The 13,073-nt window shown below is 44.1% G+C and overlaps 1 protein-coding gene across 1 annotated transcript in view; it reads left to right on the top strand.

Annotated features, from left to right (window-relative positions):
• Positions 1–13,073, top strand: part of LOC147010830 (integrin alpha-X-like) — a 217,548-nt gene that overhangs the window by 55,742 nt on the left and 148,733 nt on the right. The window contains exon 5 of the mRNA XM_085859953.1: positions 4,285–4,364. Within this exon, the coding sequence (XP_085716079.1) occupies positions 4,285–4,364 (80 nt within the window). The remainder of the gene's footprint in view (positions 1–4,284; positions 4,365–13,073) is intronic.

The following is a 13,073-nucleotide window of genomic DNA, read 5'->3' as shown; positions in this document are numbered from 1 at the left end:
GAGAGATGGAAATGGAAATATCGAAGGTGTTGAGAGTAGGAAAAGTTGACTCATAAAATTTGGTGGAGATGCACTTGGCCAAAGACTGGAAAGAATGACTGCTGCTGGGTAGAGAAGAGAGTTTGTCAGAGGTCTGCTGGATAAAGATGACTTTGGCTGTGGAGATGAGCTTGCAGATGTTGCTGGCAGACACATAAGCACAACGACTACTATGTTAAGGTGAAGCTTTCCAGGCTTTGGAAAGGCAGTTTTGGAAGGAGACAGTGGAAGCACAATGATGGAAAAAAGACTTTGGGGGACAAGGCTTTTTCTGCATTTGGATGAGTGGGGTATGTGAAGAGACATGTGAAGAGTGGGGTATGTGAAGACATAGAGACTGAAAGGATGATTTCAGTGACTCAGTCTGCTACAGTAGAAGAATCAGCAGAGAAACAGCAGTCTTGCTAGGGGTAGTCTGCAAAAATTGGCAAAACTCACCACAGTTGACAGTCATAATGCCAAAGGATGCGAGAGGTAGACTGAGAATACTCATACTGCTGAAAGTGATGATAGGTGGTAATGAGGTCGTTGTCAGAGGATCCAGCAGGTGCAACAACAAGGATATAAGTGAAAGATGAAGTTTGGAAGTAAGGAAAAAATCCAGTGTTGGAGCTATCGGAGGAATGGTCAGGAATGCGGTATGTTCAGAAATGAATTGTCAGAGGTCAATGAGGATTGCGAAGGTTTCGCCTTCAGTCGCAGTCTGGTCGATGCAGGTAGAATGGAAAAGCCAGGAGGAGTTGTGGATGTTGAAAGCCCCCAAAATTATGATTTCAAAAGATAGAAAGGATTGTTGGATGAACTTAATACAGCTAGTGAGGTAGTGGAAGAGCTACAGAGTTGGGTTTGACTGGAGAAGGATGGGGATGCCGCAGATGGTCGGCCAACAGTAAAATCTTGAGTCTTTTTGTTGTTGTGCATGAGAGAAAAAAAATAAAAAGACGGGGTTATGGCCTTCAGGGGACTTTGCAGACAAGTCAGGAGCATTCTAGATGGTACCAACACTGCAACTAGTGACCTCGGAAGGGCTTCCCACAATCCCATGCTCAGTGTGACTTCAGTCGTGAACTGGCAGAGAAGGGGACCTGAGATTGTGCAAAAGATAATGAGGCAGCTTCCCAGAGTGATAACCTAGGTTTTGGCTTCTAGATATCTGGTGGCAAGCTTGTGGGAACACTGACTCTAATGATATCCTCTAGCAGGCACAGTAGAACCATGAACGTTCTGCAACCGGTCCAGACGGCATCAGCCCACGTGTCTTAAAAACCTGCTCCTGTGCTCTTGCTCACGCTCTCTCTGTTCTATTCATCCTCTCATTTGCCCAAGGTCATCTGCCATCTGCTTGGAAATCAGCAAACATCACTGCCCTGCATAAAAAGGTGCAAAAACAGATCCCTGCAACTACAGACCAATCATCCTTCTCCCAATCATCAGCAATGTTATGGAATCTATCATCGCTTCAGACATTAAATCCTTCCTCTTCTCCAATGGCTTGATTTCTGATCATCAATTTGGTTTCAGACCAGGTCACTCTACTTTGGATATGCTGCTTCTGCTCTCCCAACAATGGATTGATGTACTCAAAGCCGGACATGAAATCAGGGCCATATCCCGACACATATCATGTGCTTTTGACATGGTCTGGCACCCTGCCCTGCTCACCAAACTCTCTTCCTATGGTATAGGTGGCCATCTCCACTCATGGCTCGCAGACTTCCTCTCCTGTCGCAGCCAACGTGTGGCCCTAAATGGAGTTCTTTCATCCCCTCTTCCTGTCCAGGCTGGAGTTCCTCAAGGCAGCGTGCTGGGCCCTGTTCTTTTTCTGGTTTTCATCAATGATCTCTCCGACTCTTTGGAAAATCCTCTTTATCTCTTTGCTGATGACTCCACCCTCTGCCCTACCATCTGTCATCCCCCAGACTAGCAAGCAGCAGCTTCTTCGCTCTCTGCAGATCTGGATAAAATCGCAAACTGGTCCAACACGTGGAACATGTCTTTCATGTCTGTTCTGTTTTTTTTGTTAATTCCTGATCTGTTCTGTATTCTAACTCTTCCATGAGCCTCATTACTGTATACAAAAAAAAAATAAAGCTGTTAATTGAGATGCACAGCAACGAGGTAATTTGGATGCACAGCAATGAGGTATCCAAAAACAATTGTGGCCATGATAATAAAGGGCAAAATGGTACAAATGCAAAACTCAAATAATCTATCTTCCATCTATATATTCTATTCTATTTATATTTCTGTTCTATTTTCTATTCTATTATATACTGTATATCAATGCAAGTTGCGGGATTGTGTCTGAATGGGTTAAACGTCGTAACCAAAGCACATATAATGCTGAACGATACCTCATCTAAGAGCTCTCGGGTCCGGTCAACACATGCGTTGGTTTACAAACATCACTAGTCATGCAATTTAGAGTTATGTGCATTCGTGTGGCTAGGTAACACACATGGGTGGTGGATAAGCTCAATCGCTGGTTCACATACCTACTCAAAGTAAAATAAATATATAACCACAAACTATTCTGTCAATTCCATCCAACGTAAAATTACGTTTTTATCTATTTACTTCACCGAGAAACCTTTGTAGTATGAACAGTTAGTGACTGTTGTGTGGATTTGGGGTTGGGGACTTGAAGAAAAAAGGGGGAGCTGTGGACCTGGGGTTGGGATGGTGAGGTTGAGGACTTGAAGAAGAAAGGGGGAGTGGAGGACAGAGAGTTGGAGTGGGGGTGGTGGGGAGTCGAGAAGGGACAGATATGGGAAAGGTGGTTTAAGGCTTTTAAGGGGGTGGTTGAGGATTTCTGGTTGGGAAGGGGGTGGACCTGGGGTGTGAGGGGGTGGAGAACAAAGATTTGGAGGTGGGGAGGGGTGTAGAGAATGGACAGAGTTGGAAAAGGGGAGTTGAAGACTTGGGCTTGGGAAGGAGGGGGAGTTGAGGATGGGAAGCTGTGAACCTGGGGTGGGGTTGAGGACTTTCATAAGAATGGGGAGTAGAGGACAGAGGTTTGAAGTGGGGGGAGTGGGGGAGGCAGAGGGAGGCAAAGAAATGACAGAGTTGGGAAAGAAGGGTTGAGGCTGGGGGGAGAGGGTGGTTGAGGACTTCGGTTTGGAGTCGAGGGCTTGCCGACTTGGGGTTTGGGACTTAAATAAGAAATTGGGGAAGAGAGGACAGGGAGCTGGCAGAGGGGGGTTTGAGGAATTGGGGTGGGGAGAGGGTTGAATATTTGGTGTTGGGGACTTGAAGAAGAAAGTGGTTGAGGAATTGAAGTCACATTTTGCATGAAGTGGAATTTCCACGGGTTCCTGCCATTATGATGTCAAAGAACATTCCTAGCAAACTAAATATTGCACACTTTATTGGGAACGAATTCCCTTGGAACAGCCTGGTGGAACCGGGTTATCTGCTGGTCAGTTTATAAACAGAAAATGGAAGAAGTAAAAATAAGAGAAAAGGGAAAGAAAGAAAAATGAAGCAGTGAAACTCTGTGCATGGTGAACATATCTGCAAGTTCAGGTGCAGAGACTGGATGATGGGCTTCCTTGCCTCTTCCTCGTGAAGAGGGTCGTGGAGTGGGAATGGGTGGTGGTATTAAAGGTCAGCCTAGGAAATCAGCATCTGCAAAGGTGGTAAAACATTACTTCCAGTTATCTTGGTGATGTTAGAAAGTTACCAAGCCCACAGCATGTTCAACCATGTGTGGCAGAACCCACTATTGCATGCACAAAAGCCAAAGCGGAAAATTAATCGAGTGAGTGATATTCGAATGTAAGCTAAAGGCATACATAGTACAAAGTAAGACGTTTTTGTTGGTTTTCCTCTATACACGTGCAGTTTGTGAGGGTTAATTTCACATTTGAGTGTGCTGTCCCATGACTTTTGGTAATATCGTGTATGTCCTACAAATGCATAAAGAGAAAAAGTTTGACGTGACATTGTCGATAAAATAGTGGGTTCTGATAAAACCTTGGTGTTGACTTAGTGGTTAGGGTGGTTGGTTTGGGATTTTAAGGTCCTAAGTTCAATTCCTGTTGGTCACTTAATTAACACCAGGTGGGGTTGGCTCAGCCTGTCATCCTTCTGAGGTTAGTGAAATGAGTACCAGTGTATTGGTAGAGGGCACTTCCAAGGAATGATAGCTACCTGGCAGCCAAGCTGCCATATGCAAGAACAGTAAGTTTTGATTGCTGTGACATATGTAATTGCTTTTCTTGATATTTCATTTCTTCCCTCAAGTAAAAGGTGATGTGGACAAGGATGACAAGATGCAAAGAGGAATGAGCTTTGTAAAGGACGAGTCAAGTCAAAAACTTACAGTGAGTTTGATTGCATCACACCCTTGAAGTTATGCACTCTTGTATGGATGAGTGTTAGTAAATACTTATAATTGAGTGTGCGAAGCTTTAAATAGAGCAGCAGATTAACAAGGACTGTATGACTCTAATCTCCTTTATGAAAGTAAAACAAAGCTGTTAACTTTGATATACACAAGGAACTTTGGCACAGGAGGAGGCAATTCGGCTCATCCTGCCTGCACTGCACCAACCCCAGTATAATCACCCATCCACACATAAGCAACCTAACATCCACACAAACCAATATCCCCATACCCCTCTATCTCCGATGCTTCGAGGTACCTATCTAAATCCTATTTAAACTTATCCACCCCCTCTGCTGTCACTACCTTTTTGGGAAGACCATTCCATGCATTAACCACTCTCTGATGGATAGACCTCTGCCTTAAAACCGTCTTAACTCTCTTCTTTACCCTCAAGCTATGACCCTTGGTCCTAACAAGGACAACAACAAGGAAATCCAACACAGGTGAAGGCCATTCAGCCCAACATGCCTGCGCAAACACCACACCAACCCAAGATCCAAAGAAAATGCAAACAAAAAAAAAGTTTTTAATTAATGAAAGAAACAAAATGTTTGTATTTTTTTTGGTATTTTTTTGTTGTAATTTTTTATTATTTATTTATTTATTTATTTTTCTTTTCTCCCCTCGGAGAGGGCACAGGAGGAGGCAATTTGGGAATCAAGCTTGGTTGAAGGAATCAAGCTTGGTTAAATCAACACAGGCCTGGAATCAAGCTTGGTTAAAAACACACATCAACCACACAACCCACCTTAACAAGACCCCCATCAACAGCACTCCATACACAATCACCCATCAATACTCAAACTCCCTAAAAGTCTTATCAACATCCCCATACCCCTCTATCTCCATAACTTCCAGGTACCTATCTAATTCGAATTTCAACTTATCTAATTTTTCTGCTGCCACTACCTTTCCAGGGAGACCATTCCATGCATTAATTACCCTCTGAGTGAAAGTCCCCTGCCTTACTACCATCTTAACTCTCCTCTTCTTTACTCTCAGGCGATGTTCAACACTGTCCACCCTGCTGAAAAACTGCACTGCACCGATCTTGTCGACATCCTTCATTATCTTAAACATCTCTATCGGATCCCCTCGCAATCGCCTCCTTCCTAATGTATAAAGTTGTCTCCTTCAAATGTTCCTCATAGCTTAATCGAGCTACAGGCCTGGAATCAATCAAGTATTTTGACTCTGTACCCTCTCTATAGTATCATCCTTCCTCAGATGTGGTGACCAAAACTGCACACAATATTCTTGATGAGGCCTTACTAAATTCCTGAAGAGTGTTAACATGTCCTCTTTTGATTGTAATTTATCTCCCTATGAATACAACCTAAAACCCTGTTGGCTTTACCTATGGCTACCTGGCACTCTACTGTCTGCTTATCCCCTGTATCTTTTTCTACCCCCAGATCCTTCTCCTGTATGACACACTCTTAGACTGCCCCTTGCATTATATAATCTCCATTTTTATATTTTTTACCAATCCCAGTTACCTTACATTTATTTATGTTGAAGTTAATCTTCCAATCTTCTGCCCAATCTATTAAAGTATCAAGACTTTCCTGAATCATTTCCCTTTCAGATGCACATGCCGTACATGTAATGTACCACAAGTCTTGGTGGAGGGATAATGTCTTCCATGTCCTACGGGACAAGTGTTGTAAAGGGTCCAAGCAACATGCATCCGTATTCCAAGTTTCCAATATGATTAAGCTGATCAACATGTTGGATATTCAGATCTGGAATAAGGCCTATGGTCTATGTCAATCTTTTCATTCGTATGTAGCACAAGGCTGTGGAGGAGTAGCTTCATTGGCTGAGAGTGATGCTGTGCCACTGAAGCAATGCCCTCTGCTGGTTTGGGCAGGAATTTGGCCATGGTGCCAGTGGGAGCTTGCCCACTCTTCACCAAAGACACTATGTGATCTTTAATGTTCGCTGACTAATGCCGGCAGAGTGGACATCCGTTTAACGTGCATATGAGTGACAGCATACACCGATGAATCACCCTGCCTCTGAAACACAAGGATGAGAGTTTATAGTTGGGTTGGGATTCAAACCCAGGCTAGACAGCTTTGAGGCGAGTATGCGTACCGCTAGCCCATCCTGTCAATGGAACACATACAAACGACATATGTCAATCTTCTTAGTGGGTGTGGACTCTAGTGAAGAGGGTCAACAACAAGGTGTTCTTGGCTGGAAATAGGAAACGCCCTATACAGCTCAGAGACAAGACCATTGACTTGAGAGAAACCAAGGACCTGTATTGCCGATGAATGGTTCTTTCCAAATCCAGTTAAGATATCGATCAAAAACAGGCCATCAGAAACGATGTGTTCACTGTAATTCCAAGGGCGCTCTTCGCAGCAGGCATTTCACTATTACAGTGCACCAACAAGTATAAGTCGACCTATGCCCTTTCAATGCTCAGTAGCGAAGGGATGCTCTATTCCAGTGACAACATAGACTTATTCGGCATCGAAATAGCACCTACACAAGACAATGAACTCCATACTGGTCCGAAACCTGCTGTGGTCGATGAATAGTCCTTGGACAGAAAATGGCGAATAAACCACCTACGGTGGTTGACAGTCAGGGATCTCACTGACCATTTCAATGAGAGATTGCTGACAGTGACAACAGGTTATGATCAGATCGTTCTCGTGTTGGACACATACAGGAACGATTATCTGAAGAATTCTAAATGGGATAAAAGACGGCAAGGTACTGATCCTATCCAGTATGAGATCATGGACGATGCCAAAATCCAGCATGTCGAAATATGGCGTTTCCTGTCGCAAGACCAAACCAAAGCAGATATGACTGATTACTCAGCACAGAAAGTCCTTGAGTATAAACCGAGCAAGCAAGTTACTGAACCGGCCTCTGGTACAACTTCCTGCAAAAGAACTCTTCATTTTGAAGAGAATAACCACAAAAAGGCCAATATACTAATGATATGCCTTGCGGTAGCTACTTGCAAGTGGAACCCTCATGTTCAACTTTCCTGCTTGATTCTTCTCCCCAGATACTGATGTTCTGGTCCTGGCTATAGCCCACTACAATTTCCTGCCCCGACACACCTCTATATCAATGACATCAGGTGTCGTCAATGTTGGACCCATCTGGAGAGCACTCAGTGCAGACATAGCACATGGAATGCTGAAAAAGGTTTACACTTTTCATGCATTCTCTGGAGCAGATACCACTGGAAAGAGTAGACAAAGTCAGGTAGTTTCAGAACTAGCTCAGGTCAGATGATGGTAGAACCAATGCTTTTGGGAAGCTCTGTAACAGCTCACAATTTACCGATGAATCGATGTGTGCTCTTGCCAAATGTGTAGGTGCTGTATATTGTACCAACAACATGAACATACAGGGTATCCTTGAACTGCACTAGCACCTCTTCCATAAGAATATTGCTGAGAATGACAAGCTACGCCCCAACTATTGGTGCTCTCAGAGAACATATCCTTGGGACACATGTATAGGCAAGAGTCTGGGGTCAGGTCAGTGTACCCCCAGCAGGTAGTTCTGGACCCCACACAGAATGGGTTCTTCAAAGACGCCCAAGACCAAAAGGCCGGTAATTGAAGGTCGGTAATTGAAAGGATTTTTTTTTTAATGAAAATACTGGTAATTTGAAAGTAATTTTTTTAATAAAAAAAATGAAGATTTCCTGCCAAAATGAGTCACGATGGCAGCCAAAAGTCGGTCAGAAAAAAATGTCACAATGAATTTTTTGAATTGGTGAATGCTTCCAATTCAGAAATTGTAAAGGTTACATAATCCCCAAAAAATTCAAACAAAAGTACATATCGAACAAAAACCACACTTTGCTTCTGATCACTAAGCCAGTTTCTAATAATGTTAGTTACTCAACCAGTTATTCCACAAGCCCTTACCTTAGCTACCAGCCTCCTATGTGGTACCTTATCAAATGCCTCCTGAAATTCTACATTTTTTTTTTTTGCACCTGATCCAGGCAATGTGCAAAAGATATGTCAATGTCAGGCAGGCCTGGGAAAATGGCAGAACACATGAAAGCGGGAGAAGATAGCCACAGGAAGGGGTAGATGGTGGGAGAGATCTTAGCAGGTCAAATATATGGTGGTTGGAGAAGCATGCATGGTTAGCAGAGTGTAATCACACTGCACCAGAGAAAATCACTGCTGGAGAAAAACAACCACCTCTGTCTCTTTTGGTTTATTCCTCCTTTCTCCCACAAACAATAATGGAGCTGGGACTTGTACCTATCTCTGCCCCATGGCCGCATACCAATCCCCGCCCAAGACCATCCACAAATATCAATTCTGTGGGCTTCAAAAATGTCTGCCTCTCCTGCTCTGACAGATGCTAGGAGGACTTTACTCCTCTCCACAACTGGTTGAAGGGGTATGTGACATCAAAACTTTACTACCCATGAACCCGCCCAGGTTTAAAAAGCAGTATATAAGACTGAAACACCTTAACCGATCTATCTCCAAAAGCACATCCTCCCATCTCCGTCATGGGCAACATTTTATAGTGACTCCTTATCTTAAACAAACACATGATACAGGATAAGAAGTTCTCAAAATAAACGTGGATTTACACACCATATTAGACATTACTTTAACTCTTGCACCCTCCCCAAGAAATGTAATAATATTAAGGATTATGGAGATGCAAATAGTTTTTTTTCAGATGCTGATTGGGATGCACCTTGAAGATAACAAATATGAGAGCTTGAACTGAGAAGAAGACAGGGATTTCATTCATTGATTGAGTCATTCATTACTGAGAAATTGCTTGGAATGCTGAATGGTTTGCCAGGAGAGGGTGCGGTAGGAAGGACAGTTAATTAGTTTTATAATGCATGAGATAAGTAAGTACCTAGAACATGAATCATGGAATTAGCAAGTCATGGTTAAACAACTAACATATGATTCCTTAAGCTTAAATATATATGAAATTTGGAGTTATAAAATGACATGTTATGGATTTGTACACGTTTTGTAAGGGATATTTTTTGGTTCAAAGTGATTGAACAATTTGAAGTGTATTTGCCTCTACACATTCCTTCAGGTTTGGTTGTAGTCTCCTTAAGTGTCAGAAGGTGGAAACGAGTCTTCCTACGGCCCTTGCTGTGTGTAACAAAGATAAGGCACTAATCAAAACAAATGAATGTCAGTGTTTGTGCCTCTGCCATAACTCCAAAACCATGAAACCAAGCTGCCTGAAACTTTGCATGCATACAAAGGGAGCTCCAAGGAAGTGCAATTTTTTTTTCCACCCATCACACGCAGCTGTTTATAAAGATTAATGATTGTGCACATCTCCTTGAAACATCTCAAGAAATGCAACATTGTTTTTTGGTGAAAGCCACTCAAGGTTTTTGGGTTGTATACAGTACATACTGCAGTCAGGAATCACACGAACTCCAATCTGCGCATTCCTGAAAAATTGCCGATATCGGCCAAGCACTAATGTGTGTGTGCATGTGCGTGTGTATGTGTGTGTGTGTGTTTTCTTCAGAAAGCATGATATATTCTCTCTGCTAATTCTCCTACTCCCGCCCCCTCTGTCTTTGTCCCATCCTTGCTCTACTCCCTTCCAATATAGTGTAGCATCCTCCTCTCACACCTCTCCCACTCTCCCCTTCTCTCTCTCTCTCTCTCTCTCTCTCTCTCTCTCTCTCTCTCTCTCTCTCTCTCTCTCTCTCTCTCTCTCTCTCTCTCTCTCTCTCTCTCTGCATGGATGCGGATGCGGATGGTGGTTATGTTTGGGTGTTGGTTATCTCCATACATGTCTGAATTGTGGTTATATCTGAGTGGTGTTTGGCTCTGGACATGTGCAGGCAGAATTTGTCTTCAGACGTGTCCAGATGGTATTTATCTCCAGACGTGTCCGGACAGGAGATTGGTTCCAGACATGTTCGGCAGGTGTTTATGTCCATACAGGAGTTTTCTCTGAACATGTCCGGGCGGTCTTTTTCTCCAGACAGCTTGGCTCCCGAAGCATCCAGGCAGTGTTTTCTCCGAACGTATCCGGGCGGTGTTTATGTCCATCCAGACTGGAGTATGTCTCTGGAGTGTCGGTCGGCGTTTGTCTCCGGAAGGCTTGGCTCCAGACACGTTTTGTTTGTCTCCGGATGCGTCCGCGTAGTGTTTGTCTCTGGATGTGTCTGGGGTTGTCTCTGGACGCGTCCGCGTAGTGTTTGTCTCTGGATGTGTCTGGGTAGTGATTGTCTCTGGACGGCTTAGCTCCGGATGCGTCTGGGCGTTGTTTATGTCTGGACAGGAGTTTGTCTCTGGACGTATCCGGGTGGTGTTTGTCTCTGGACAGCTTGGCTCTGGACACGTCTGGATGGTGTATATCTCCTGACATATCCAGGCAGTTTTATGTCCAGACAGAAGTTTGGCTCTGGACATGTCCGAGCGGTGTTTGTCACCAGACAGCTTTGCTCCAGACGTGTCCAGGCAGTGTTTGCTCCGAACATGTCCGGACAGTGTTTATGTCCAGACAGGAGTTTGTCTCCGGATGTGTTCGGGTGGTGTTTGTTTACAGACTGTGTTGATTGGACTTAACTGCTCTCTACAAAATTAATATATTCACAAGGGTCGGTAATTCAAAAGGAAATAATAATAATTAGAAATAAATAAATCCTACTGTCGAGGCCTTACACACCGACGCAATTACGCACAATGGGGAAGCGTAATAAAAAGAAAAGCCCTCCTTTTCAAGTCTACTGGTACTCAGCTTGGCCCAGAGCTGGTCCTTGTTGAACTTGGAAATGGGAGCGCTTCCACCAGCACATGCGCATGCACGAAAATGGCACCGTCACTTCTCTCGTGGCAGGGCAGACGCACGCTAGGCAATCGACAAGCGGCTTTCCACATGAAGGTTCAAAATGTGCCAGCTTTCCTCTTTCCAAATGTGCCACCTGCCTCATGTGTTCCTCACACCGACCTCGTGTGTGCGCTCTGCTGATCTCCCATTCTATCCAAATAAAAACCTTCCACAATCCACACATGCGCAAGCCTGCCTGCCCTTGACATCGATCTCACCAATCTCTTTCTATCCAGTCAGACGCCTCTCACAAACCACACATGTGACCGATTTCCTGCCCTATGCAGTAGTCCAAAGCCCCTCACAATCCACCAGCCTCTCCTGTGTGCTCTCTCCCCCATGCACTCTATCTCCTCCCCCTCCGCGGTGTTGCTTGCTTGCACCAAACCCAGGAAGGTAAGGCTTCTCCTGCTCGGCCAGCTTCTGACGTCTCGCCAGTCAATCGTCCTTCGGGAGTGTGACTTCGCTTCTTGTCAACCTTTGAAGGTGGGGCTTTCTGCCCATTTGTTGTGATTTTGGGGACGCGCTCCCCAGCTTTATTGCCAAGCTTCTTCTTCTGCTTCTTCTTCTTCTTCTTTCAGCTGCTCCCTTTAGGGGTCGCCACAGTGGATAGTCGCTAACCCGAACACAGTCGCTAACCGCATAGTGATTTGGCACATGTTTTACGCCGGATGCCCTTCCTGACGCAACCCTGGTCGCCTCTTACGACACAGGGATATGGCATACCTATTTTAACCGGGGGTATACACCAGCCCAGTACACTGGTACTCATTTCGCCGACCTTGGAAGGATGACAGGCTGAGTCAACCCCCTGGTGTATTAATTCAGTGGCCTAACGGGGCTTGAACTCAGGACCTTTCGGATCCCAAGCTGCTGCCCTAACCACTGCGCCAACACCAGGCTCACTACAAGAACAACACCAGGCCAACACCAGCTTTATTGCCAAGCTTGAAATATATAAAACATTGGGAAAATCACAGAGGGCAATCACATACTTGGGAACTTATTCTTTCCCCCGAGGCTAATTAACACCGCACAACCCCTCATGTGGTGACACGTAACACATAAGCTCACAGATTCCCTAACTTAGTTACATTGAGTTGCTTTCTACTCATCCACAGATCAAGCAACTCTACACAATGCTAAACTCCCCATTAGATTCTTTCATCTACCCACCCCCCCCCCCACCCACCCCACAATCATAACAATACAGTGCCTTCAGAAAGTATTCACACCCCTTAATTTTTATCACATTTTGTTGTGTTACAGCCTGAATTTAAAATGGATTAAAGTTAACTTTTTTGTCACAGATATACAGAAAATACCCCTATAATGACAAAGTGCAAACATATTTTTAGAATTTTTCAGAAATTAGTAAAAAATGAAAAGCTGAAATATCTCACATCAATAAGTATTCAACCCTTTTGGTATGACACTCCAAATTGAGCTTAGATGCATCCAATTTCCTTTGATCATCCTTGATATGTCTCCACAACTTGATTAGAGTCCACCTGTGGCCAATTAAATTGATTGGACATGATTTGGAAAGAAGCATACCTTTCTCTATAAGGTCCCACAGTTGACATTCAATATCAGAGCAAAAACTCCACCATGAAGTCCAAGGAACTATCTATAGAACTCAGAGATAGAATTGTGAGGAAGCATAGATCTGGAGAAGAGTATAAAACAATTTATAGAGTGTTCGTAGTTCCCAAGAGCACAGTGAGCTCCATCATTTGGAAATGGAAAGAATATGGAACTACCCAGACTCTTCCTACAGCTCGCTGTCTAACCAAACTGAGGAACC

The sequence above is a fragment of the Eptatretus burgeri genome, chromosome 16 (assembly GCF_056783735.1).
Source record: "Eptatretus burgeri isolate ZD-2024b chromosome 16, Ebu_testis_v1, whole genome shotgun sequence".
Lineage (NCBI taxonomy): Eukaryota > Metazoa > Chordata > Myxini > Myxiniformes > Myxinidae > Eptatretus > Eptatretus burgeri.
Note: the sequence above shows the minus strand (reverse complement) of the source record. Positions and strands in the feature narration are given on the sequence as shown.